The sequence below is a fragment of the Monodon monoceros genome, unplaced genomic scaffold (assembly GCF_005190385.1).
Source record: "Monodon monoceros isolate NGI ecotype Baffin Bay Population unplaced genomic scaffold, NGI_Narwhal_1 Super_Scaffold_16, whole genome shotgun sequence".
Taxonomy (NCBI): domain Eukaryota; kingdom Metazoa; phylum Chordata; class Mammalia; order Artiodactyla; family Monodontidae; genus Monodon; species Monodon monoceros.
Genome location: NW_021703772.1, coordinates 81,730,752 through 81,758,055, shown reverse-complemented (window position 1 = coordinate 81,758,055; position 27,304 = coordinate 81,730,752). Strand labels below are relative to the sequence as shown.

The following is a 27,304-nucleotide window of genomic DNA, read 5'->3' as shown; positions in this document are numbered from 1 at the left end:
AGACCCAGTTATGTTCTTTAATGTTAGTTTACTAGAAGAACTATGATGTATATATAATGCTAACAACATGGAAGTCTAAAATTATGTATATGTTGAGATATCTACATTGGAATTAATAAATTATATATAGCTTCAAGAGCCAGGTCTTATTAACAATCCAGGAAATGCTTTTGGTAGGTGAGCATTTGTTATTTCTTCCAAGATCTATTTTAGTCATAATATTTAAATTTTAGTGTCAAACCTAGTGATACCTATTTATTCCCATAGTCTGTTTGGAGAAGTAAGTCATACCATATCTAATTTCTATCTTTGAAGCAAGAAAGAGAGGGAAGAAAGGAAAGAGAATAGGTAAGTAGGTGAGCAGAGAGGAGAATTTAAAATGTAGGTCGTGTGTAGTTTTGTCCCCTCACAAGATATTATAGTGGCAGACTTGGAAGTAGAGGACCTGGAATGTCAGATTCTCAGTAAACCGCAAAGGACTGCACCTACTCAGAAAACCGAAGTTGGTGCTGAGCAGGAGTATATCATGAGAATGGGACTGAGATGGGGTGGAGTTAAACTTCTTGCCCTTTGCACTTTTTCCACTTATATCAGTCATTTCAGAGGCACATGAATTTAAATACTGACAGATAAACTCGACTCTTTACCCCTTAGCCCGGTTGAGGAGTGTGTCAGCTTTCTTTACTCTAATGAGGAATTATTTATGTCACAAGATCCAAAAACATTTATAGGATAAAAGCCAGGCTTGTAAACCTTGTTATACTGTATGCTATTTTCGTGCTGTGTTAAATGGATACACTCTGTTTCTTCCCAGGAGGAAATTGTAGTTTGAATACTAATTAATAAATATTTAATTGAAAAGATGGGTTTGAAATGGATTGCATAGGTGTTTTTCTGGAAAGTGCTAATAACACTTAGGAGAAGTTAGGCTTTGATATCTTCCTTCTATTTTCCATATATAATATGTAATATACCTTCCAGTTTTCATAATATATAATGTGATCAAAACTGGGTATTATACTAATGTAATTTATTGAAATGAGTTTGATCATATTTGAATTAAAATCTCTCTGGAAATGAATATATTAGGAACTAGAAATATATATGTATTTGTTCTTCTATGTAGATGTTCTTGGTCTCCATACTAGTTCTGTAGACTTTCTGCATTATTCCATCAAATAGGGAATAACTGAAACCCCCAAGCCTCAAGTTATAGGGTTTTTTTTTTTTTGGTAATTTACTGTTTTGGAATTGGAAATACATTTCTACCTTTGAAAACCATGTAGTAGATGGAACTAGGTTCCTAGGGTGGAGTTCCCACAGAGATCACATCATCCTGGCCACCTGGGAAAAGGGAGGCCTTCTCTGATTTTTGGATCATTGTTGACAACTACATCACTGAAAATAGAGGGACCCATAGAAAAGAGAATTCCAGAGTGATTACACCTGACAACATTGCTGAATTAATGATATTTTGAAAAAAAGCGCTATATTGCTAAAGTAGGTCTTATATATTAATATGTTCCTGTACTGTCATCATAATGATATATAAAAACATTCATTTCCTACAACTCTTTCTTAATCTCAACTTTTCCCACTCATAATTTTTCTTTATCTCAATTTTCTCACTTATTTCCACTTTAATATATGGTACTGGTACTTTATAAGCTATCTCAATCACTTTGTAATAAAACAGACAAATAATTTTAAAATGTAATAAATCTGAATTTTGATACTAACATCTAACAAAACAATGTGGAAAGATGGAGTCAGCACTAGACTTGGGCTTGGGTTCTACCACCGCAGTTTTTCAATCCAGCCAGAGCTTTGTGCTCTCTTAGTCTCTTGGTTTTCTCATCTGCTAAGTGGAGATGAGAACACCTATACCCTAAGGTTTTAATGATGATGAAATCACATTATATTAGGGAAAGTATATAGCATAAACTAGAAAGTTAGTTAAATATTAGTTGAATCCAGATCAGATTTTCACAGGTTGGGAAAAAACATTTTGATTTCTGTTCATTTAAAACCTATAATTCCTGTGACTGAATTGTTATAGGTTGTCCCAGTCACAGGGAATGAGTCTAGGCATTCTGGATTCTGAGCATCTGGTTTGTGAAGATCTAATGAATGCCACATTTGTGCTGTACCTAGAGAGCTCCCTTTAGAGAAGAAGGCTTATTCTTTGATCCTCCCATGTTGTCTCTATGCCAGTAGACAGCAAGAGGAAGACATTCTCCAAGCCTCCAAAGCAGGAACCTAAAACACATCTTAGAGAAGTTGTGCTGTAAATAGGATTGATTTGTTTTGGTTTCTCCCAAAGCTATTTTACTCTTAATATAATTAAACAACTGTGCACTTGTGAGAATATAATTTATACTCACTGTATTTCTTATTGTAAATGGGTCTTTCCCTCAGGTGCATCTAGACTAGTTATCTTCATGTTGGCCTTCATTCTGAGCCAGTCAGGAACTTCTTTCAACCTGTTTCATGTCCAAGCCAAAAAACTCTGTACCCAAGGCTTCCCTGGTGGCGCAGTGGTTGGGAGTCCGCCTACCAATGCAGGGGACGCGGGTTCATGCCCCGGTCTGGGAGGATCCCAACGTGCCACAGAGCGGCTGGGCCCATGAGCCATGGCCACTGAGCCTGCGCGTCCAGAGCCTGTGCTCCGCAACGGGAGAGGCCACAGCAGTGAGAGGCCTGCGTACCACAAAAAAAACAAACAAACTCTGTACCCAGATGACCTGTTGATGAAGTAATACTATATTGTTGATTTAAAACCTTTTATGGATCAATGAAGAGCTGTTAGAAGCACTTTTCTTATTTATATGTAGTTTTGGAGCGGAGAGAAAAACAATAAAAAACGTGGGCAGGGGAGAAAAACTTTGGGTTAAAGTGCTGGGATAATTTTTTTTTTTTAATTTACATGTCCACATCCCCCTTTTCCACACTTTGCTTAATTTTAGAAGGTGTGACTTTCAGAAAATAGCTCTTTATCTTTTGAGACTGGTGACTTGCTGTAAATTTTAAAAGAATTACAGTATTTCAGATGTATTTCATGTTAATGGAATTGTTAACAGTCAAGATGTATAATATATAGGTGTATAATATAATATAAGGTGTATAATATAATATATAATATAATATATATATATAATATATATAGCCGTACACAAACATCCTTTCACACTGTTAGTGAGAAAATAATTAAAAGACATACAGATTTGAAATATGCTCAAGTTCAGAGGTGGTGCAATGCTTATAATACTTCCTACAAGAACATATATGAAGAAGGTGTTATGTTGTGGAGCACAGATGAAAAGCTCTGCAAATTGCGTAAAAACTATGTTAATAGTATTTTAAAGTTTTTTGTGAAATGGACATTTGAGAGGAAATGAGGAGACCTGGATCCTAGCCCTTTTATCGCTGTTACGACCTTCAGCAAGTCAACCTTTTAGCTCTGTTTTCTTTTCTTGAAAATGAAGCAAGGTCTGGGAGATTACTAAGGTTTCTTCTAGCTGTAAATTTCTTCTTTTTAAAATGTATTTTATTCAGGTATAGTTGACTTACAATGTTGTGTTAGTTTCTGGTGTATGGCAAAGTGACTCAGTTATACATACATATGTATTCTTTTACATACTCTTTTTCATTGTGGTTTATCACAGGATATTGAATATAGTTCCCTGTGCTATACAGTAGGACCTTGTTGTTTATCCATTCTATATATATAGTTTGCATCTGGTAATCTCAAACTCCCAGTCCATCCCTCTTCCACCCTCCCTCCCCCTTGGCAGCCACAATTCTGTTCTCTATGTCTGTGAGTCTGTTTCTGTTTGATAGATAAGTTCATTTGTGTCATATTTTAGATTCTACGTATAAGTTATATCATATAGTATTTGTCTCTTTCTGACTTCATTTAGTATGATAATCTCTAGGCTCGTCCATGTTGCTGCCCAGCTATAAATTACTGTTATTCTTGTTATTAAAATTGAGATGATAAGAAATTAGGCATATTGTGCATAAAATGATTGTTTTACTCAAGAGTTATTAATAGTATATAATTTTATATTGCAAACTGGTCTTTTAAAAATGTACGAAAGTACAATTTTATTCTTTTTTCCCAAGTTTTTAGTGCTTTATGTGCTATATTTCTTTACCAGACTTCTTCATTTTGAGAAGGAAAATATTTTTCCAAGGTGAATCTCTTACCCTTTTCATTTCCTACTACCTCTCCCCCAACCCCACCCCCTCAAAAATACCTACCCCGTGCATTCACACTTTAAAAGTAAGTCTGACAACCACAGAACCCACAGAGTGACAGCAGAGGTGCCCTGACAAAGCCTGGGGCGCTACTTTCTGCAGTAGAGATAGACCAATGCTTGGCAACTATGTCGTAAAAATATAATTCAGAGGAAGTAAATGCATGCATAATTGTCCCAAATAGCATGATAAGTAACATGGCACAGTTTAAGGGGAAATGTCATTTCTTTACTTTCACACAGCACTTGCTTTCCACCTTTTTTTCTCTGTTCTCTTCAAAAAATCACAACTACAAATCAGTTTCATAGCTACAGTATTGATCTTGCTTGGTACAGATATATAGTTGATATACAGTTATTTTTCTCACTGGTATGTTTAGCTTTTGAAAGATCACCGCTCTTTAATAAACCTACATCAGTGGGTAGTATGTGACCAAAGATGCCCCTATATGGCCCACAGACCTCAAGACAGCCATCTAGTTTGGTTTAGCTATCCAGTTGGCTGTAAGCACTAATCCAAAGTGAGACATTGAGCAGAGTGAAGATCCAGAAATAGTAATCCATCAGATTTGGCATCACATTGACCACAGGAGCTCTGGCATTATGGTAACACCAGGACCTGGACCTGAGCTCTCCAGGTCAGCAACTGTCAACTGACCCCAAGAAACATAAATGCTGTCGAATACTCCAAAAGGAGGAGGCTCTAAGATGCAACTCGGATGAATACTAAGAGGAGCAAAGAAAGATTTTAAAGCTGAGTAAGAATTCAAATCTGAGTAACAGAAATTTTACTTAGGTCAGGGCAGTATTGTGTTTTCGGGGAAAGTGTTTGTGGATCCTCCAAATGACTTTATCCATACTTTGATTTTTTTTTTTTAATACCATGGGCCTTCAAGTTGCAGTAAGAATGTAGCCATTTATTAGGGACCGGCCAGACTGATTATTTGGTTTGATGCTTCACATTCTTTGTTCTGATGGATGTTGGTCCTTGCTGTAGTTTGAGACATTATAGGAATCTGTAAGGATTATTTCTTGAAAGAGTTAAATCATAGGCTGGTATTATTCCTTGAACTTATATGTTTCCTAGTGTCTTTGTACCAGGCTCCTATTGGGTTAGCACTTTGAATTGAGAAGTTACAAACCACCTTATTAGTAGTAATATTGGGCTGGCCAAAAAAGTTTGTTAAGGTCTTTGTAACATCTTATTGAAAAACCCGAACGAACTTTTTGGACAGCCCAATACTTAGATATTGTCACCAATATCTAATTTCAGCTTCCAGTTAGAACTGGTTTGCCAAAATTTCACCAACATTTTGGGCTAAATTTACTTTGTTGGAATGATCGCTGTGGTGATTGGGGGCTACCTAACAGCTTTAATAGGTAATGTGGTACTCTGTCCATATGCTCTTGTAGCCCTTCACTGTTTTGTACACATCAGCCTTCCAAAGGCCAGCACCTGCATCTAAGCCATAGGATTGCCTTTGAGCTGCTGGAAGCTATTGGGGGAAGACTTTAAGCAATGAGTGATAGGTTTCAGCTTCCTTGTCCTTGGCTTAGGCAGTTCTGAGACATGTGTCTTATACCATTTGCCAGGTTCCCCCATTAGTTTGTTTCTATTGGCTTCTGTGATACCTAGCTTAATAATGTACCCTGTATTAGCTGCCTGCCCTTCTCTTATCACCTTGCCCCCTCCCCTACCAGTTTTGCTGAACCTCCCAAATAAATTATGTCCACTCAGTCCTAGTCTCAGGGTCTGCTTCCTTGGAAACCCCACTAAGATAACTAATAAACCCAAAGATGAGAATCCTTCCCATTTTGCTGGTATAATTTATTTTATACTGTTATGATAAATTGTTTAGAGTAAATGGGCAGTTGTAAAGGTTATCTATTAATTGTTTGGGACTGAAAATATTTAGTATGATAGTATTTTGTATGATACAAAACTGTTAAAATTACTAGCTACCAAATACTGGTAAAAATTAGCAAAGTTATGTAAGTAAAAGGATCTTATATGGTCACCCTTTTATTAAAATTCTAAACATAACTTTAAAATACTAGAATCAATATAAATAGTAAAGTCTCAACACTGGAAGTAAGAAAAAATGCATTTTAACCAAAAAATTAAATATAGTTCTAACAAAACATTTATTGAAACCTACAGTCTAAATTAAAACAAACCTTAATACTCTTAAAATGCTCAAATATAAATGTTTAGGGATACCTAAAAATGCTAAGAATTGAAAACAAAATAATAAAGTAATAAGATCCTGAGAGACTAGAAACTAGCATTCAGAGCATTTAGTATACCAAATTAATGAATAAAATACTTAACGGCCACCTTGATTCTAGAAGTAAAATGTAATTAATTGCTCAGAGGAAAATATTAAGAGCAATCTAAAAATACTAAGAGTGTTAGAGATAAATCATTTAACACACCAAGAAGTGAATTTAAAAAGTAACCTTTCAAAGCCAGAAATGGTCACAGAGCATTCAGAGGAGTCTCAAGGGTAAAAGGAAGGCCTAGGTCTAGTTTGAAGAAGATGGAGTCAGGCAGTGGCTGAGTTTAACCCCCTTGGATCAAATATGCCCATTCTCTTGATCTGAGGGAAAGGTGCCAGGCAAGAGCCTGGTCACTGTTGATAATCCAGTTTGGGGAGCCCAGGCCAAAACCAGTTGCAAACTGTTTGCAGACTGTCTTTAAAAGGACACTTACCCTGAAAGAGGAGGGAGAAATCAAGCCCATTTTAGGGACAATAGATTTCCTGCTGGATTTTCCACCCTTTAAGTGTCATTTTGTAAAACCTATGATAGATATGTAAATAAGAAAAGGAAAGATAACTCAGGAAGTTTAACTGTGATGAAGAACCAATGATAGCAGCATTTAAAGCCTTTGACAATAGACGAACTTGGTATCTCCATAAATCTAATTTGTCTTAGCCTGCTTTTCCTCCAGCCACCAGCATGCGAGATAAATTCAGTGTAGCACTTTTTTCTTCTTTTGCTCAGTTTGACCTGCTTTGTTTATATCACAAATTGAGAAACTACTATGTATTTCTTCTCAGTGTTTTACTTTTTATAAGTATTTATAGGTTTTATGATTTATATAACTCCAAAGACAATACAGTATAGTGATTAGGAGGAACATAGGCCCTTGGTCAAATCCTGGCTCTGCCACTCAATGAGCTAATGTGACCAAGCACATGTTACTTCACCTTGCCTTGATTTCCTCGTTTGTTAAGTGGGCATGATAAGAACATACTACTCTGTGAGAGTTTTTGAGGATTAAATAACTTAAATGTAAAATTCTTAGAATAGTGCTTATCATATATGAGTGCCCAAAAAATTTTTCATGTATGAGAACAGTGCATTATGGATAAAATTGGAATTTATAAAATTGTTGAGATACATAACTACTTTTTTTTTTTTTTTTTTTTTTTTTGGTGGTACGCAGGCCTCTCACTGTTGTGGCCTCTCCCTTTGCGGAGCACAGGCTCCGGACGCGCAGGCTCAGCGGCCGTGGCTCACGGGCCCAGCCGCTCCACGGCATGTGGGATCTTCCCGGACCGGGGCACGAACCCACGTCCCCTGCATCGGCAGGCGGACTCTCAACCACTGCGCCACCAGGGAAGCCCATAACTACTTTTATATAATGATTACTATGGGGAACATTCATTCTAATTCTACTCATTTCAAAAATGAATATTTAAAACATGACCCATTTGTGATAAAGGATTGCAGTTCTTGCTTATTTTTCCATGTAATATTTACTATGTTCCTAGTAAGGTCAGGAGAAAGTAAATGGTATGCCTACCGTGTGCTAATAATAAGCCCATTATGTCATTTCACATAATCCACAATCAGCCCTACTAGGTAGCTAGTAATAACTTTATTTCAAAAGAAGTTGAAATTTCAAAAAGATCCAGTGATTTACTCAAATAGCAGAGCTGCTGTAATATAGTCTCTCTGACTCCAAGCTTAAAGCTTGTGCCCTGTCTTATTAACAGAGGAGAGGTTCGAATTATGTAAGGGCTGGTATGGTCCAAGCACCAACCATAGTGGATGCCAGGGTCTTGTAGGCCTTATGCTCTGCCAAGTGTTAGCTCCTTAGGGATTAGAACATGGAGAACTCTTGGTGGGGGGAGAGGTCCCTCCCCCCACAAGAGAGAGAAGGGGACATATGGAGAGGTTGGAGCAGTGGCTATTTTCCAACAAGTATGGAAGTCTTTTACTATTTAGTATTTAACAACTGGTATAGCCACACTGTTCATTCTGACCAAACATTAGATATATCAAAATACATAATCTTGATATATCTAATATTTGGATAGATATGTAAAGATTTGAATACTGTATTAATTTTTAATGTTTTTTAAGACACATTTATAGGATGAGGCATAACTGAGAATTCCTTCCTTGAGATTTCTGCTAAACTTTTATTGTATGGTCCTTTTCAGGTATATTGATTGATGATTGATCGATCTCCAGTTAACATACATTGCCTTTATTTACAGTCAACAATTTTTTTTAAATTATGAACTTGCAATAGTTTGGAAGAAACTTGTGATTTATGGTTCTCTGACCAAAAATTGTATTAAGTTATTGTAAAGACTTTGTCGGTTTGCTTTTCCAAATGTGAATTTGCTCTCATAACCTTCTTCTTGTTACGTCTTCTTTATCCACATCCAAGAAAAATAAAACAATGATTTTTACCTAATAATCTATATAGTGTATGTTCAAATTTGCTAAAAACCTAATCTCTTAATTTCATAATCTGGGAGCAACAGAAAATGACTGAGAGTATTCTTTCACCTTTTTGTGTGATAGAAGAATTATTTGAAATGCAGATTTCAGTGAATGAATACATTTTTTCTTGGTTTGTATCACAATATTTCGTATTTTTTTAACTGCTTTGAGATCATTTCTTTCTATTATTTTTATATGAAAGAACTGAATATTTCATTTTATTTTTTGCTTCATTTGCTCTCTGTTGCAACCAGCCAATCAGTAAATATTTTAAACGTTTTATATTTAATTTTTACCGAACATGAACCCAGCATACTAAGTTTTCCTTCCACATATTAATTTGCAGTTTACTGTACCTAGTTAAAGATATACTTACTGTATATTTATATAGGGTGCATTTTATTATTTCTGTATCTACCATGGTACCTACAGCTGTATTCTCAGTGCTAAGGAATCATCAGAAGATCACAGCATTATAAATGCTGGCCATGTTTGGAACATTTAATATTCGACTAATTTTAAGTAGCATTTAAAGCTATATGTGAGAGGTGGTATTAAGACTTAAATCACTCAGAGAAAAATGGCCTATGATCTGTGGTTTAAACGTTCAAGTATTTTTCTGCATAGTCATTCAGCTCATTATAAACACAGAGAAGATGGAACAAATTTCTGGAAAGACTTCACATTTTATATGTATAGCATTTGACTTGTCACCTTGGAAAGATCTAAAATGATATTCCATTAATTTTTCATACATCCCACAAAATCTTGACAGGACAATCCTCTAAACCTGAAAAATCTCTAATAAACAAGAGTGACTCAGAAGCTCTTTTTGGTTGCATTTGTGCTCATATTTGGATTTCATTTGTTTATTTCTCAATTATCTTTCACCGAGTCAATAATGACCCCATCTTTGTTTAATCCTAGAGGTAATTTGTATAATCCAGACATCTTTTTCTGTTTATAAGGAATTTATTCCTTTGGCAGTGTGTTATTTTCTCCAGTAAAACTCTTCATTATTTGACAAGTTGGCATAATATTGAGCTGTTCTTGGTAGGATTTGAAATATTGTTTTTGAAATATTGTTCTTTTGGTAAAAGATAGCTGTTTCCAGATATCATAAAATCAGTCATTACTGCAGCTCACAGAATTTCTTACATAATATGGTTTCTTTTGCTGTTATGAGTGCCAGCATCAAAAATCTGCAGAAGGTCTGAGCCTAGTGGTTCCTCCAAGCACTGGTGGCTTTGATACTTTAGTCACATTAATGTGTTTTTCAGACATCACTAAGGATGATATTCCTATTCTTCTGTGCATTTATTTGCATTTTCTCTGCTTGTCATTTTATTGTTTCAATGGGTTGACATATGGGGACTTCACCTCCTTGCACAGAGCTCTATCACCTCTCCCTGCTATCTTTTTGTTTCTGTTGGAAATTGTGGTAGAATTTGATTTGGTTATGTAGGTAATTTTCATTTTGGTTTTTTCCCTCCATTTCTTTCTTTTATAACTTTTTAATATTCTCCCAATATACAACCACTTGTTGGTTTTTTCAGTTATATTGGCTAAAGTCTCTTTTATTAGGATATTACCTTGAATATTTATTTCCATTAATGAGGAGTGATGATTCATCATTTTGGAGAGCTGTTTTGTTTATAATTTGAAAAGTCACTTTGGCTTTACATGTGTTATATAAACTATGTGTTATATATAAAGTATATGTTATATAAAAAGATTATGCTTTCTTTACATTATCAATGTTATAAATATTGGAAGGAGGGTATTTACATATTAAAGGACGTTTAAAAAGTCTTATAGCATAAATTCGGTGTTTGCCTAGGAGCACTTTTTATGCCAGTTTTAATAATCTATAGCTGTATTGTGAAGCTGCTTATTTAAAAAATATCTACAAGAGAGCAATTTTTAGTCTGTATGCACATACTTTAAGTTGTATTTATTTAAAATTTTTCTATAAGTTAATGTAAATATGTCTTCCCTCTAATTAGTTTTCTCTTAAATTAGTCTTAACTAGCAAGTACTAATTAATGAGTCTAGCATATCTTATTAATTTTTAACTTACATGATTTTGTTTTTATATAGAGAACATCTTCCAAAGAGACTTTTTCTGAGTTTTGATTCAGTGTTTTCTGCTAAAGCTCCTATAACACTGTAGTAATTTGTTCAGTTAAATACAGTGGACCTATTATTTTAGACCTATTATCTTTGTTACCACCATGTAAATAAAGCATGGTTCATATTCTGGATCTGGATTTCTTTTTAGGCAGTGGACTGGATTTATGATAGCTTCATGAAATCTTTCTTCATAATAGTGTTCTTTGAGATGTCAGTGTCTTTTATGTCAAGTGCCCCAAAATGTTGTTGTAGCACCATTAATATACTGGAAAATATGTGAAACTTCTTTAAGGCCTCCTAATTTTTGTGCACAAAAACAATGATCTCTCTCTCTCTCTCTCTCTCTCTCTCTTTCGTGCGTGCACGTGCACACGAGGTCATGGACCCATTGTCTGTTTCAGCAGCAGCAGAACATCTTTTTTTTTTTTTTTTTTTCTTTTGCGGTAAGCGGGCCTCTCACTGTTGTGGCCTCTCCCGTCGCGGAGCACAGGCCAGCCATGGCTCACGGGCACAGCCGCTCCGCGGCATGTTGGATCCTCCCGGACCGGGGCATGAACCCGCGTCCCCTGCATCGGCAGGCGGACTCTCAACCACTGCGCCACCAGGGAAGCCCCAGAACATCTTTTTTGTTAGGCAAAATTCCAGTTTTTTCCTTTGGTGGCATGAAGTTCAGCATCATTCCCCAGGTTTTGGTTTTATTCTTCATGTTGGCTCATGATCAGTTTATAATATTTCAACCCCAAGGTTTTAACCTTGGGGTTAGTTAAATATGTTAGGTAGTAAATTGCTGACTGGTACAACTAGTGCCTGTATTTTGCCATATTGCTTTAGAATTTAAAAAATTAGTGATACTCTGTTAAATGTTCATGAATTTCTGTTGTCTTCCTCCAAAAAGAGGCAGTACAACTTTGGTGTTTGACTTGTGAATGCTTTTTTCAAAACATTCTTCTCTTGTTTGCTCATAAATTCAAAGAATCATGGAGTTGGAAGGGGCCTTCAAGGTTGCCATGTTTCAGAAGGAATTTAAGCATGCCCTCTGATGTTGAAATTCCTTCTTTGATATCCCTGTCTCTTGTCCAGTAATCTCATCTACCCTTTTAGCATAATCCTGAACAGTGAAATCAGTAGTTGTTGTCACTCTTACATTTCTTCCCTTCTTTATCCTCCTCTGTAGAATTTTCCAGCATTGAAAAGTACTTCATTTCTGGTATTCTGGAAATGTAGGCAACTCCTGTTGGTGATGATAATCAGAGAAAGAGGAATATGATGTTTTAGAAAAGAAAACTGAGGTGATGTCAGTGGTAGTGACTTTTTAAGGAAGCCACACACACACTCACACACAAAAAGATAAAGGGGGGGATAAACTGCTAGAAATGTGTTGAGAGACTACTGGGACAGGACTCAGGAGGCAAGAGGCAGAACCTGAGAAGATAAGAAGATAGCATCAACATCATCCTAGCTATTTATCCTATAAATAGCTTTATACTGTTTCTATAGCACTGCCTCTGAGGAAGTCCTTGAAAATTTCTAACACATGGAAGGATATATGAAATGATTCCTTTAAAAAATTTTTGTTTTATTGAATGTAAACCTATTAACACAGACCTTCATATTCACTTGATTTCGTTCTCCCAATCCATTTTTTTCCTCTACAACATACTCATTTTTGTCAACCTTGAGTTCTCATTCCATAGTAGTTGAGGAATGAGAACCTTATTTTTGAGGTTGAGAGAGACTATATAGAGTTATAGTAATAAATGAGCTGCCAACCCATTTACTGGCTCCAACTCTATTAGCTCATTAATTGTCTATCAACAAGCCCAATAGGATAATAAGATTAAAGTTGAATTTAGTATTACCAGAATATTAATATGTATGTTCTTGGTACTGTATTTGGCAAAATGTTGTACTTAGTTCTTTCTCTCCAGAAAGGTCAGTTCTCAAGGTGTTTGCATATTAGTGTAGCCAAAAAATCACTCACTAGTATTCTCCAAATAACAGATGTAATTAAGGAGGTCTGTCACAACCAAATTGATTATTTATTTTAGCTGAGGAGATACCCTGCCTAGACCAGATGGATGTTTTTAGAGAATGCTAGTAGGGAAAAAAAAAAAAGGATGGCTATTTTTTCTTTATTTAATGAAAATATATCATTTACTGTGAATACCTTGAATACCCTGGTTATTATCAACTTTCAAAGAGAGAACTTCAGTTGCTTTGGACTTTATAGTTTCCTACTGAAGCCAGATCATATGGACAAGTTGCAAGAGGGCTAAAGACAAGGTTTAATTTGGTGGACAGGATTTAGAATAACCTATGGTTGTTTGTTTTTGAAAGTGACTTGGGCATACTCAATAAGGGCCTCTTAGGCTGTTTACCACAAAAAAATAGAATAGCTACAAAAAAACATATATAAAAGTTATTCCAGATCCACTAAAAGAATGATCTGGAATAAATCTAATAATGGTCCTAACTGGCACTAAGAATGGCTTGAATATGCTCAGGCTAAGATTATTCTCTATGATAAAAACAGTTGAGAAAACAAATCTTCCATGGATTGCATGATTAGAGCTCTTGTACTGAAGAAATTTGGAAACTTTAAGAAAGCAAACATAGGCTAAAAATATTTTTAATTCTTTGAATGTTTGTTTTCTGTTAAGACTTTGTGAGTTTTTTTTATTCTATAATTTCTTTCTATAATCTGTTTCTATTCAGCCATATATGAAACTTGTGAATTAAAAAAATTTTTTACGTCACTGTCAGATCAGAATAAATGGGATCTTGAGGGCTATGAAATTGCATACTGCTAATGGTATGAAAGCAATAACCTGTAAAAGTTTAAATATAATTCCATAGCTCAGGGAAGTAGAAAACTGCCATGTTTTAAACTTGAGAGTGCAGTGATATTTTAAGAAGGCAAATTTTTTTGTAGAAAAAATTGAGTTAAAACCATAAGTTTTATATCCCATTATCATTGATTTTAATGTGATTAGGCTTATAATACATTACATTCAGAAGCAAGACTGAGGTTTTTAGGATATACCCTTTATATCACAGAGGCTTTATTATGTAAATAGTACAGAAATAATAGGAAGCATGTAGAGCTAAATGAGAACTTAGAAATCATCTTATTGTGAGGAAGAAGTGTTGGAATTCCATCTTCCTTTCTGTGGGAAACCTGATAAACTGCACAAGGGTGGAAGGCGTAAGGCAGAAATGATATGAGGATGTATTAGATAAGGCTACCAGAGCTAATGGATGAGGGTTTCATGAAATGCTATAGTTAATTGTAGACTGCATGAGTTGAAAACCCAGCTCTGCCAGTTATTATCTGTGAAACATTGGGCAAGTTACTCTCTCTCTTCCTCAACTTACTTATCTATAAAATGTAGATGATAAAAGCATTTCTTAGTATTGTTGTGAGGATTAAATTAATTAATGCTACTTAGAATTTAGAAATCAATAAACGTTAGTTCTTACTACTGTATTTAAAAGCAAGAAGGAAGTTTTAGCAACTTATATGACAAATGTTGGAGATACCTAATGTGCATTATCTAGAAGTCTGTATTTTTAATCATTGAAGAGTAATATACATAGGTTGTGAATTCTTTGGTGGTGTAAAGTATTGTGTGATTTTAGAGTTATTGGTTCTTCTTAAAACAGGTGGTTTTCCCAAGGAAACACTGAACCATGTTCCCTATGACTTCTGTGTTAAGTATATTTAAATAGATTCTAATTTACTGAAAATTGTTCATTCTTGTTAATTTAGTTGCTATTAATACCAGTAATTATTACGCTATTACTCTCAGCCAAAATTACCTGGCTTATTAGACATTAAGAGAGTTAGGTGCCATAGTCTTCAGAACAGATGGGAAAGTTCATGCAGCATAGGGAGATTACAATTTTTAAAGCATTCATAGTCATAAAGTATACTAAAGAGAAAAGCTAGGTGCCTCACTTAATCACTGTAAAACACTGTACTTAATTACTAGAAAAACATGCTAAATCTTAACTAATAACAAAAGTAGAAATAAGGGACCACAAGTGAGTACCTGATTAATTAGCTAAGTAATTTGCAATAATGAGTGAAGGAAGTCAGAAGAGAAAGATAGCTTTAGTGTCAGGTTGATGGAAATTTCCGTTAAGGAGCAAGCAGTATCTGAGCTAATTTTTGGTTGACCGAGAGATGAGAGATAAACAGCAAAAGGCAGCTGAGGTCAGATAATAGAAGATCAAGAGTCTTCTATTAAAAGACACTGGGACTTCATTTCATAGCTGTGAATCACAGAGGCAGACGTACAGCCTCTGCTACTGGTTTGAGAGGTGGGATAGCTCCCTTTTTGTGAAGACATTTGGGAAGTCCATGACTGTTGCCCAGCTGTTAAGCAGCACTAAGCCTGGGAGAAAAAATCGACTTTGGTCACGAACTTAAGATTGATGTTAACTTAGTAGAAAAACCTAGTCTTTAGCGGCACATGCATGTAGGAAGAATATTTTATTAGGAGGTCTTCCATCTTAGGCAGATAAGAGAAAATATCTATAGTTTTCTTTCAAGGTTTAGTACTTGTTGATTGCCATCTTTATTGTGTATAACAGAGACTCTGATACTTACCTCTGTTTATTATACTTTTTCAGAAAAAATCTAAAGAGTAAGTGATGTTGAATATATTATTTTTATTGTGAAGTACTTCTGGACCTGTTTATAAGAATTTTCAAAACTAAAATGTTAACAGCCTATTTCATGTTATTTTTAGTAAGTTATGTTTGTGTGTGTGTGTATGTTCTTGAGGAAAATGAATCAAGATGTTTTCTTGGCTTTGTATTTAAACAGAGCAAATGATATTAGAGTAGCTTTTTCCCCCCACTAAGTTAAGGACAAAAAATTTTAATTTTGAGACATTGAGGGCATGTTTCTAGTTATATATGAGGTTTTAGATTAAATTTTCATTATAGAATATAACCTGATTTTCTCTTTTTTGGGCCACAAGTATTTTATCAATTACCTACACAGTTTATTTAGGAGGATAGCAAAGCTTACAAAATATATGATCCATAAACATTATTTTAGCTTAACTACATTGATTTATTGCTGAAATCCTATTTACTCTTGTTTAAAGTTACTTTTTACCAGTGGGTTTTAGAATTATCTTTAAAGATCAGAAATGTAACCGCAGAATAAACTCAAGAAGTTTTTTTATAAATGCTTATAATGAAGTTCTAGTAATAGTCACTATTTATAAATACTTGGAGCACTGTTTTTTTTGTTTTGTTTTTGGCCGCGCTATACAGCTTGCGGGATCTTAGTTCCCTAACCAGGGTCAACTCTGTGCCCTCGGCAGTGAGAGCACAGAGTCCTAACCACTGGACTGTCAGGGAACTCCCTTAGAGCACTGTTTTACAGGGACTGTAGACCTTTTGTATTATGATCACCAGAGATAACTCTAAAAATAGAGACTCCTATTAGCCTAGTTCTTCTGAATCAGAATCCCTGGGCATGGCACCTGGGAATCTATATTTTATTTTAAAATAGTACCTTTGGTCCTTAAGTGCATCATAGTTTGGGATTCACTACAACCACCATTTATGCCATGCTTGGATCCATGTAATCTAACTTATAGATTGTTGAGGTAGGTTTATGTGTGTCATGGAAGCTTTGAAGTCATTTTAAATATTGAGTAATGAGATTAGCAAGTATCTTACTAGTTTTCATAGACATCTGTAGTAAGTATTTTTTTTAAGTTAATGTCTTATTAGTTATCTGTAGAAACTAAGTCAAATAGTTGCAGTGAGATTGTTTCTTAACCTGCAGAACAGATATCCTTCCTAAATGCTTTTGAAAAATAGCTAGTTTCTGGCCTCCATGTGATACCAATTAAATCAGAATATTTAGGGAAGAGACTGAGTCTCCATACATTTAGAAGTGCCCCAGGTGTTTTTAATGTGTAGCTGCAACTGAAACAGGGATCTACACTAATGACAGAAAGGAACAATGATGTTCCTAATCAAAAAGTTATTGATTGGCTTTGGAATCCATAGTACTGAAAACCACATGCTAAAGGTATGGCACTGTAGCATCCAAATCCTGTTTCCCTAACTGCTTGTCTCAGGCTTATTTAAAAAATCAAAGGAAATCAGAATCAAATTATTTCAACAAAGAGCATTTTCTCTGAATAATCCCAATTCTCTGTTAGCGGCAATTTCTTTTAAAAGACCCCTGCTAAGCTTTACTAGGTTGATGTAAAGCACTGATTGGACAGTTGAAGTGATAAGGGGTAAATAATACCTTTTCATGAGGGCAGAATATTTAACTAATTGATTTCTATGATTTTGACTTTTATAGGCAACTCAAATGTAATTGAGAATATATTTTTGGTAATTATTCATTCTGAACAAGGAAAGTATTTTCTAGGGTAGGGCTACATTCATGTAGGACATCAGAATCAATGTGTTTAAAATTATATTTCTTAATAATGTTGATAGAAACTAGGTTAGCGAGATAAAATTAGTACTTATAGAAACTATTAAACTCTATGCCAGGGATCAAAATATATGTTTCACAAAACTTTCTGATCTTCTAAAGGGAAGAATTATTATTAGTTTAATTACATAAAATATGTCCTATGATGCATACCTCCCTTTGCACACAGTTATTAAAGAAATCATAAAAAATAATTTCAAGATCTCCTTTAATATTTAAAATAAGTGGAAAAATATTTATAACCTCAAAGTCATGATATTTTCTTATGTTTCTCTTTTAGATGCTTATTGAAGATAACAGTTTCTGCGTATGGGAAGTAGATATTGAAGGGTATATGGTTTACAGACAAGATCTTTAAAAAATAGACACTCAAGGTAAGTAATAAATATAGCCTCATAAATAAGCTAATTTAAATGGTTAGGGCTGCCAAATTATAATTTAATTTGCTAAACTTGCTTACTTTTTGTCACTGGCCCTAAGCAACCTCACAACCACATTCATTCATATTTGGAAGCAAATTTTTATGCCCTAATACCATCTTGACAGGAAGTATCAGATTTCATTTATAATGGGAAGTTGATAAAATTGATGTATTATGGAAGAGTGCAAACCAATTAAGAAGACTGGAGAAGAGATTAAGTAAGCTTCCATCAACACTGTGTGCATAACTCAGTAGAGTTTAACTTGAAAAAATAATTTTACAGAAACTAGTATCCACTGTATTTTTTAAATTTATTTATGTCCTTAACCATATTAAAAGCGTGTTTTTTAACCACTCCAAAAAACACTGTCATAGTTTCAGATACTAATAGTATTACCTCTGAATACCAAACCTCTTTTTCACTATTTTTTGAGCCCCCAAAGATTTGTTTTGACTTACCATATCCTTTCACTTATATTCTGTGCATGTCTCCCATGACTGTTTACATGCTTATGTTACTAAGTAAATTTCTGAATACACTTGGTAAAATTTTGAGTGAGATACAAAGAATACAAAATGCAAAAAAGGTACTTTAAATAATTTCGTGTGTCAGGTAGGTACACTGGAACCTTGGAGAATATGTGACCTGTTAATGGGGCACTTTTGTTTAGCTCTAGAATCCTTTCTAAGTGGGAATATTAGACCAGTAAAATCAAATTTTGTTATTTTTTTTTTCAGAAGAAACCAGAAATACTTTGAAAAGTCCTAATTTTTCAATATCAGCATAAAATTTTTCCTGTGACAAACTCCACTTCTGCTACTGTGTGAATCAAATAAAACAGTATACAGCCTCTGGTGCAGGAATTTTTTTTCCTTTGCTCTCTATTTTTCTTCTTTTTGAGTGTAGGTACTTAGAGTCTATTTTTTCCCCTTAATTTCTGGTTAGCAGCTTAGTAATTTTTGCTAGTTTTCTGTGATGAATATTATTGTCAAAAATGACTTCTCTTGAAAATATAAATATTACTTATTTTTAATTTGTTTCTATAGTTTTATATGGTGAGTTGGTTGCTTAGAAGAGCTATTAAATTGTTTTCTGAATTATGATAATTAGACAGTTAAAAAAAAAAAGGTTTCCTTTTTTTTTTTTTTTTTTTTCCGGTATGCGGGCCTCTCACTGTTGTGCTTCTTCCCGGACCGGGGCACGAACCCGTGTCCCCTGCATCGGCAGGCAGACTCTCAACCACTGCGCCACCAGGGAAGCCCAAGGTTTCCTTTTCACTGTACCTTTTGCATAGAAAATAGAGTTAATCACATTCCTTAGTTCACATGACACACTGTCATCACTGGTCCATGAGAAGCACTTTATTTATTTATATATATTCTTTTATTCTCATTTCCACTCTCATGCTGCTAACCTGGACTCCTAGGAAATCATTCTAATGTGATAGTCTAATATCTGTTGCACTGTTCTCTTTTGTTTATATGTATTTTCAGAACATGAGTATTCGTTTATATATATGTATTTTTTTAATATTTTAAGTGGAAATTTTTAAATAAATAAAAAAGAAAAGAGAGTATAATATCATGAACTTTCATGTGCCTGTCTCTCAGCTTCAACAGTTATCTCACGGTTGAGCTTGTCTTAACTATATCTTATGCCTTCTCCCCCACTTATGCAAGTTAAATTTTAATATGCATAAATGGTATTGTGCTGTGTAACTCATTCTCTTTATTACTGTTTCATTTTACTTATCTTTACATTTTTATCATTTATTTATGTTGTTGTGTTTACATTGCTTCTAACTGCTGCATAGTATTCCAAGGTTTGTAGCTATCATGTTTTAACTATCCACATTTCCAGTGATTTCCACCCAGATTGCTTCCAATTTTCTGTTGTAACAAACAATGCCATGATGAACATCCTCATATTTCTCCTAGCATAGAACTTTGCAAGGATTTCTTTGGGATATATACCCAGGAACAGAATTGCTGGGTTTATACTTAATTTTTCTGAGTCCTGCCAGATGCTCTGCCAAATAAATACTTGGACCACACTTTCACCAGCGGTAACCCCCTCCTTCCTGCCAACCCTTGACATTATCTAGCTTTCTAATACTCTCAATCTAATGTGTGTAATTCTATAGCTCACTGTTTTAATTTGAATTCTTATCACTAATGAGTTTGAGTATCTCTTTGATATTCTTATTGGCCTTTTGGCTTCCCTCTTCTGAAATTCCCTGTTCATATTCTTTATTTTTCATTTGGGTTCCTATCTGTTGGTTAATGTTCTTTAAGAGTTTATTATATATTTTAGATCGTCATTTCCTATCAGTTTTAGATATTAAAAACAATCTTCCATTTTTTTCAACTTTTTAATTTTATGCATGATGTCCTTTAAGTAGATATTCATGTTTTAAATATTCAATTAAAAATATTTTCTTGAAGTCTACTGCTGGTGTACAGAAATGCTACTGAGTTTTTGAAACTTGACCTTGGTTCTAACACTGAATTCTCATTCTTAATAACATTACTGTACTCTCTTTCATTTTTATAGGGAGATGATCATATTATCAACTATACATAATGACGGTTTTATTTCTAATTTCCTTATCCTTACATACTTTTACTTCTTTCTTCTTTCCAATACCTTTGGTCAGTTCCTCTGGAACTATGTTAAATGGTAGTACTGACAGTAGGCATTCTCATCTTATGCCTAATCTTAAAGAGAATATATCTAATTTCTCACTTAAGCATAATGCTTGCTGAAGGTTTTTAATATAAAATCTTTACCAAATTAAGAAAGGTTCTTATTTCTAGCTTGTTATGCATTCTTACCATAAATAACTTTCAAACCCATAAAATGTTTTTTATGCATCTGTTAAAATAATCATGTGCTATTTATCCTGGTATATTAATGTTGTGAATTATATGGATAGAATTTCTAATGTTAAACCATGCCTGCATTACTAGTTTACACCCTACTTGACCATGGTGCATTATTTTAATACATTACTGTATTTGGTTAGCAAATATTTTATTTAGGATTTTAGAATCTACATTTTTAAGTGGAATGTGCTATACTTTTTTCTTCATTTTCCTTGTCTGGTTTTGCAATTAAGATTACACTGGCCTTATAAAATGAGATGAGCAGCTTTTACTCTTTTTCTATTTTCTAGAATAACTTTATATAATACGAATTTACTGTTTCTTTAATGTATGTTAAAACTCATATGTAAAAGTATCTGGTTGTGAGATTTCTTTGAATGCTATTTATGTCTTTAATCCCTTTTGATCTATTCAAGTTTTCCCCTCAGCTTCTTCCAGTCCCCCTCTCATGGGTACTGCTAACACCTGATTGTCCTCCCACCTGCAGGTATAATAGCCCAGACCCACTTTCCTTTCAGTCAGGAAATACCTAGACAATCTCAGTGTCCACACCTGAGCCATGTAATAGTCACTGTTTTGAGCTAATGTCCTAACCCTGACCAGTGGGCTCTGATCTGCCCAATCTTGCTTGACTTAAACTGCCACTGACACATACCTAAATTAATCCTGAACTCCAATAGTTTTCTACTATTCTATAACCAGAAACTTTGGTTAACAATGCTCTGAATTGACTTCTTTACATCTCTTAAAACCTTTGCCATACTGCTGGTTACGTGTGTTAAGGTTGCGTAAAAGGTAAATATTTTGACAAAAGAACAAGTAAGGTTATTATGTTCAGGGAAGGTTAAGTGTTCGGAAAAAAATAGGCAACCATCCAGTCTAATGTCCTGTACAGTATATACCAAATTGTAGTTAACTTTGGAAGATTTTTACTTTATCTCCAGAGTTTGACACTTTATTGTAACCATTTATTATCAGAAGAATAATTAAAGGTATTTCCATGTACAAAAAGAAAAAAGAGTAGAGAGCACAAGCAGGAAGTTCATAGACCCACTAACAAAAAGAAATGATAAATAAACATATAATAGTTATAATTTTTGATGCATTTGAATGTGTTTCTACCATCTTATTTCAGTTTTTCTTACACACTTTCATACTATATCTTTATTTCTTTTTAATTCTTTCTTACTTAAAAAAAACTTTATATATATATATATAAAGTTATATATATATATATATATATATATATATAAAGATATATATTCTCCCCTAAAAAGATTCTTGCTGGGGCAAATTATGTATGAGACTTAGAGGTCTTATTAAGGAATTTAAAGTTTAGGTTTTATTTTAACTCTACAAGAATCCATTGGTGGGTTTTGAACATAGGATTGATGTAATTTCTGAAATTTAAAACATCTTTGGAAAACATTGGATGATAACTGTGACTTTAGTATTTTGTTTTAAAAGCAACTCTTTAAAAGCCATAAAATAATAGATGTGTAATTTTTACTATAAAAATTTTAAATAATTAGAAAGATCTATAAATTAACTTTAAAAAGCACTTCAAAACCTAAGAACTAATAGTTAGTAGCTACAACAAGGAAGATGCTGATTTTCTTAATATACAAAGAGTGTCAACAATTCAATATGGAAAAGACAACCCATTTTTATAAAACTTGAACATGTAATTTATCAAAGAAGAAATGCAGATGGCTAACAAACATGCAAATGTTCCATTTTCCAACCTCTCCCTTGTATTGTAGTAACATTTTTCTAGTGATCAGTTGCTGCCTGTCATTGTGTTTTGCTATTCTTTTCATTCGCTTAGAGTATCCTTGTTATCAGTGCCGTGCTAGTCCTTTTTTTTATTACTCATGACCGAATGTAATGGTTTTACCTGGCATGTATGCGTGTGTGTGTGTGTGTGTGTGTGTGTGTGTGTTGGTGGAGAGGGTCCAGAGTATTGTTCCCAATTTGCTTTCCAAGGAGCAGTCTTCTCTGCTGCCACAGACACAAAATATTTCCTGTAAATATGGCTTGTTTATGTATTCTGTGTGTAACCCCTACCTTCTTTACTTCTCTAAATCTAACGGAGTCTGCTGGATTCTGCTGATAACACAACTCACCTATGTTCCCATACCTGTGATTATAAACAAGGCCTGTAACAACTTAGGGTGTGTTATGTACCTTCAGGGCATATTTTTTGCCATCACTTTCTGAGATCCACACCGTGGTGTCCTTTACCACTACATTTCTCCAAAACTGCTTCTCTTCACTTACGCTCATGTGGCTACTATCAGGTCTCAGCTGCTTTTGCCTATTTCAGAGTTTGGAGATTACAACTGAATCCTAATATTACTGAAAATATATTTAAATGTGTTTCTCCATAAAGAAAGAAAAGGAAAGAGAGAGACACGGAGTGATGGATAGAAAGACACAGAGACAGAGAGAGAAGAGAGAAAATGAATAAAGCAATCAACTCTAGAAGCAGAACTGATCCAGAAAGCAAGAACTCTGGGAAACGTGTTATAAAATGACAGAAGGTGAATTATGAGCTGGCCAAAACAAACTTAAGAAATACTTACTTCAAAGTTGAAGTTGGAAAGAACAGAGGAGAGACTAGACATTATGGCAAGTAGTTTTAAGGAATATAAAAGGTTAAAATGAGAAGAATGAACAAAAGAAGCCAAAGAAAGAATAGAATAATCATAGAAAAAATTTTGTGTGTTATGTCTATAAGTATTGATAGATAAATTGAGATAGACACTAAAGAAAAAAAAGGAACAAATATTTAAGGATAAAATTTAATATCTTTTATAAAATAGAAGGTACATATGGAAAAGGCACACCATGGGCCAGGGAAAATTAACCAAGAACTGTCAGTACTGAGACATAGCTTCATGAACTTCCAGACTTTAAACATGAAGAAAGAATGATTAAGTCACTGATTAGAGGGAAATGGGGAAAAATATTTGCCCTTGTCTCTGATTTATCCACAATAACATTTAGGGCCAGTTGACAGTGGAGTAACATCTACATGACCATATAAAAAACAAAGTATTTTGTATTTTAAATTCAAAGTGTCTTTAGGTATAAAGACTACAGACAGTTTTGAACTCAAAGAATATTGTTTTGAAAAAAATTCCTAGAAGATGAGCTACTGCCATTCAGATGGAAATACCTTAAATTACCACAGAAAGATAAGCAGTGAGCATTGAAAGGATTTAACTGTAAAATAAAGATGAGAACAAAATATAAACACTATATCCTATTCTCTAAAAATAGAAATTACTCACTACCTTGACCTATTTTCTCCCCTTTTCCTCCTGGGTTTTGTAGTTATAAGTTTGTTGATTTCCACTTCTTTAATACTTGAAACTCAAAGAATGTCCATTAAAGCTGCAAATAATAAAAGTATTAGCAGAGTTTAACAGTACAGAGGAAAATACTAAAAAGTATTAACTGAAATATGAAGGAAAGAAAGAGCAGGACAGAGTAACAGGAAATATGCTAATATCTTAATTGCTTATAGAAGTGAACTAATAGATTTTGAATAGGGAAGTAAAAGACAAAGTTGTATAAATTAACTAAGTTAATTTATAAATACAAAGTTGCATAAAGTTATAAAAACATAACTACTGGAACAAAGATATGTACAGAGAAGCTACACATGGAGAGAAACAAGATAACTAATGATAAAATATTTCTTTTAAAAAAAAATCCCTAAAGTAAGTTAAAATAAAAAGAATGAAAAGCAATTCCATTTATCAGATGCCCACTGTCACAATTATCATTTAAGATTGTACTGAAGGGAATCAACCAAGAGAAAAATTAATGTAAATGGGCTTTTAGCTTGTGTTGGTTTTTTAGAAAGTGGATTTCCAACTAAATCACAGAGCAAAATGCTATTTTCTGATATATGCAAGAAATACAAGAAATTGCTTTTAAAATACTGAAAACTAAAGAAGGATAAAAATTAAAATTAAGACAGATAAAGGCAAGCAAATACTTAATGTCAGGCCAGACCAGTCGTTCCACATAAACATCAAATGAGATGAACAAAGTCATTTTTTAATGCAAAAAGTGCAATACACAATGAAGATGTAGCAGTTATGAATATCTGCAAACCAAATAACATGGTGCCAACACTTATAAAGCAAAAACAATGTAGGTACAAGGGAAAATAGTCAAAAACACACCAGACTTGGAAAGTTTATTAATTCTTTCAGTACAGAACAAATCAGCCAGGCGTGGGGGTGAGGGAAGAATGAGGAAACACTGAAAGCATTTGCACAAGTCAGGAACATTGCAAAGATGCCCACTGTCATGACTATCATTTGACATTGTGATGAGGGCAAAAAGCCAAGAGAAAAATACTAGAACTATAAAAGAAATTTAGAAAGATGAAGTTAAAAGCTCCATGTGCAGATCATATGATTATATACTTGGAACTACCATCCAGTGGATTTTACTTAATCAACTGAGTGACTACTACAAATAATAGCATTCACTAAGCTATTGTAACACAAGATTAATGTATCCATATGGGTAATTTTCATGTGTAACAAAATAATTTTAAATTAAGCCCTAGTGCCACATTGTGCTTACGTATATTGTTTGAGTATGTGCCATAAACCTAAGAATATTATTAGTTTCCTATGGCTTCTATAACAATTACCACAAACTTGGTGGTTTAATACAACAGATTTTTTATTCTTTCACAGTTCCAGATGCTAGAAGTCTGAAAGTAGTGTCCCTGGACCAAAATCAAAATCAAGGGCTATTCTCCTTCTAAGGCTCCAGGGAGAATTGTTTCCTCATCTCTTCGAGCTTGTGGTGGCTGCCAGCATTCCTTGGCTTATGGCCACATCCCCGCTTCAGTCTTGGGCTCCATGGCCACATTGCCTCCTCCATTTCTGTGTGTGTCTGATTTTCTCTTATAAGGGCCCTTGTGATTGCATTTAGGGCTCACCTGAATAATCCAGGACAATGTCCTCATTTCAGAATCCTTGATTTAATCACATCTGAAAAGACCCTTCTTCCTTATAAGGTGACATTTACAGTTTACAGGGATTAGGACGTGATAACTTTGGGTGGCCATTATTTAGCCAATGTATGTAGTGAATTAACTTCCTATGCATCTAGAATGGTACTATGTACCATACTTGGGAAAATCAGGAAAGTACTACCCTTGGGATAGTTAAGAAAATTTTATTCACGTATTTTTGTAGAATTTAATTCTCTCACAGAAACCTAGTTGGAAACGGCTATATTGGTGTAGGAAATGACAGAATGAACAGGATTATAAACTTCAGCAATAGACTTAATAAATGCAGGAATATTGAAAATAATAAAGATGGCATCTCATATCAGTGGGCAATTGTTTAAGACATGTTGGGACAACTGGTTAGCCATCTGGAAAGAAAAGTTGAATCCATACCTCACACCATACACCAAGATATATTATAAATGTATCAAATATTTAAATGTAAAATATGAAGCTACAGAGGTTCTCAGTAAACATGGGAGTGGTTTCTTTTTTTCTTATTTTGACTTTAGAGTAGAAAAATGTCTTCAAAACAAGATCTATAAGCTGCAAAATGACATGACTAATAAATCTGACCTCATTTTGCAACACAAACACACACACACAGAAGCAAAACTCAAACTTGAACATAGAAAAAAAAAGTTTGCAATTCTTACTGAAGTGACTAAATTTTTTTTTTTTTTCCCGCGGGGGGTATGCGGGCCTCTCACTGCTGTGGCCTCTCCCACCGCAGAGCACAGGCTCCGGACACGCAGGCCCAGCGGCCATGGCTCACGGGCCTAGCTACTCCGCGGCACGTGGGATCCTCCCAGACCGGGGCACAAACCCGCATCCCCCGCATCGGCAGGCAGACTCCCCACCACTGCGCCACCAGGGAAGCCCAAAGTGACTAAATTTAAAAAAAAATTTTTTTATTGTAGTATAGTTTGATTTACAATATTGTGTTTCAGGTATATAGCAAAGTGATTCAGTTATATATATATTCTTTTTCAGATTCTTTTCCATTATAGGTGATTACAAGATACTGAATATAGCTCCCAGTGCTATACATTAGGTCCTTGTCATTTATCTGTTTTATGTATAGTAGGTGTGTATCTGTTAATCCCAAATGCCTAACTTATCCTTCTCCCTCCTTTCACCTTTGGTAACCATTAGCTTGTTTTCTATGTCTGTGAGTTGTTTCTGTTTTGTAAATAAGTTCATTTGTATCATTTTTTTAGGTTCCACAAATAAGTGATATCATGATATTTGTCTTTATCTGACTTCACTTAAATTTGATAATCTCTAGGTCCATCCATGTCACTGCAAATGGCATTATTTTGTTCTTTTTTATGGCT

At 34.3% G+C, this 27,304-nt stretch overlaps 1 protein-coding gene across 1 annotated transcript in view; it reads left to right on the top strand.

Moving 5' to 3' along the window:
- Positions 1 to 27,304, top strand: part of LOC114896587 — a 171,423-nt gene that overhangs the window by 119,022 nt on the left and 25,097 nt on the right. Inside the window, exon 4 of the mRNA XM_029224607.1 lies at positions 17,894 to 17,987. Coding sequence (XP_029080440.1) covers positions 17,894 to 17,933 — 40 coding nt within the window. The 3' untranslated portion in view covers positions 17,934 to 17,987. The remainder of the gene's footprint in view (positions 1 to 17,893; positions 17,988 to 27,304) is intronic.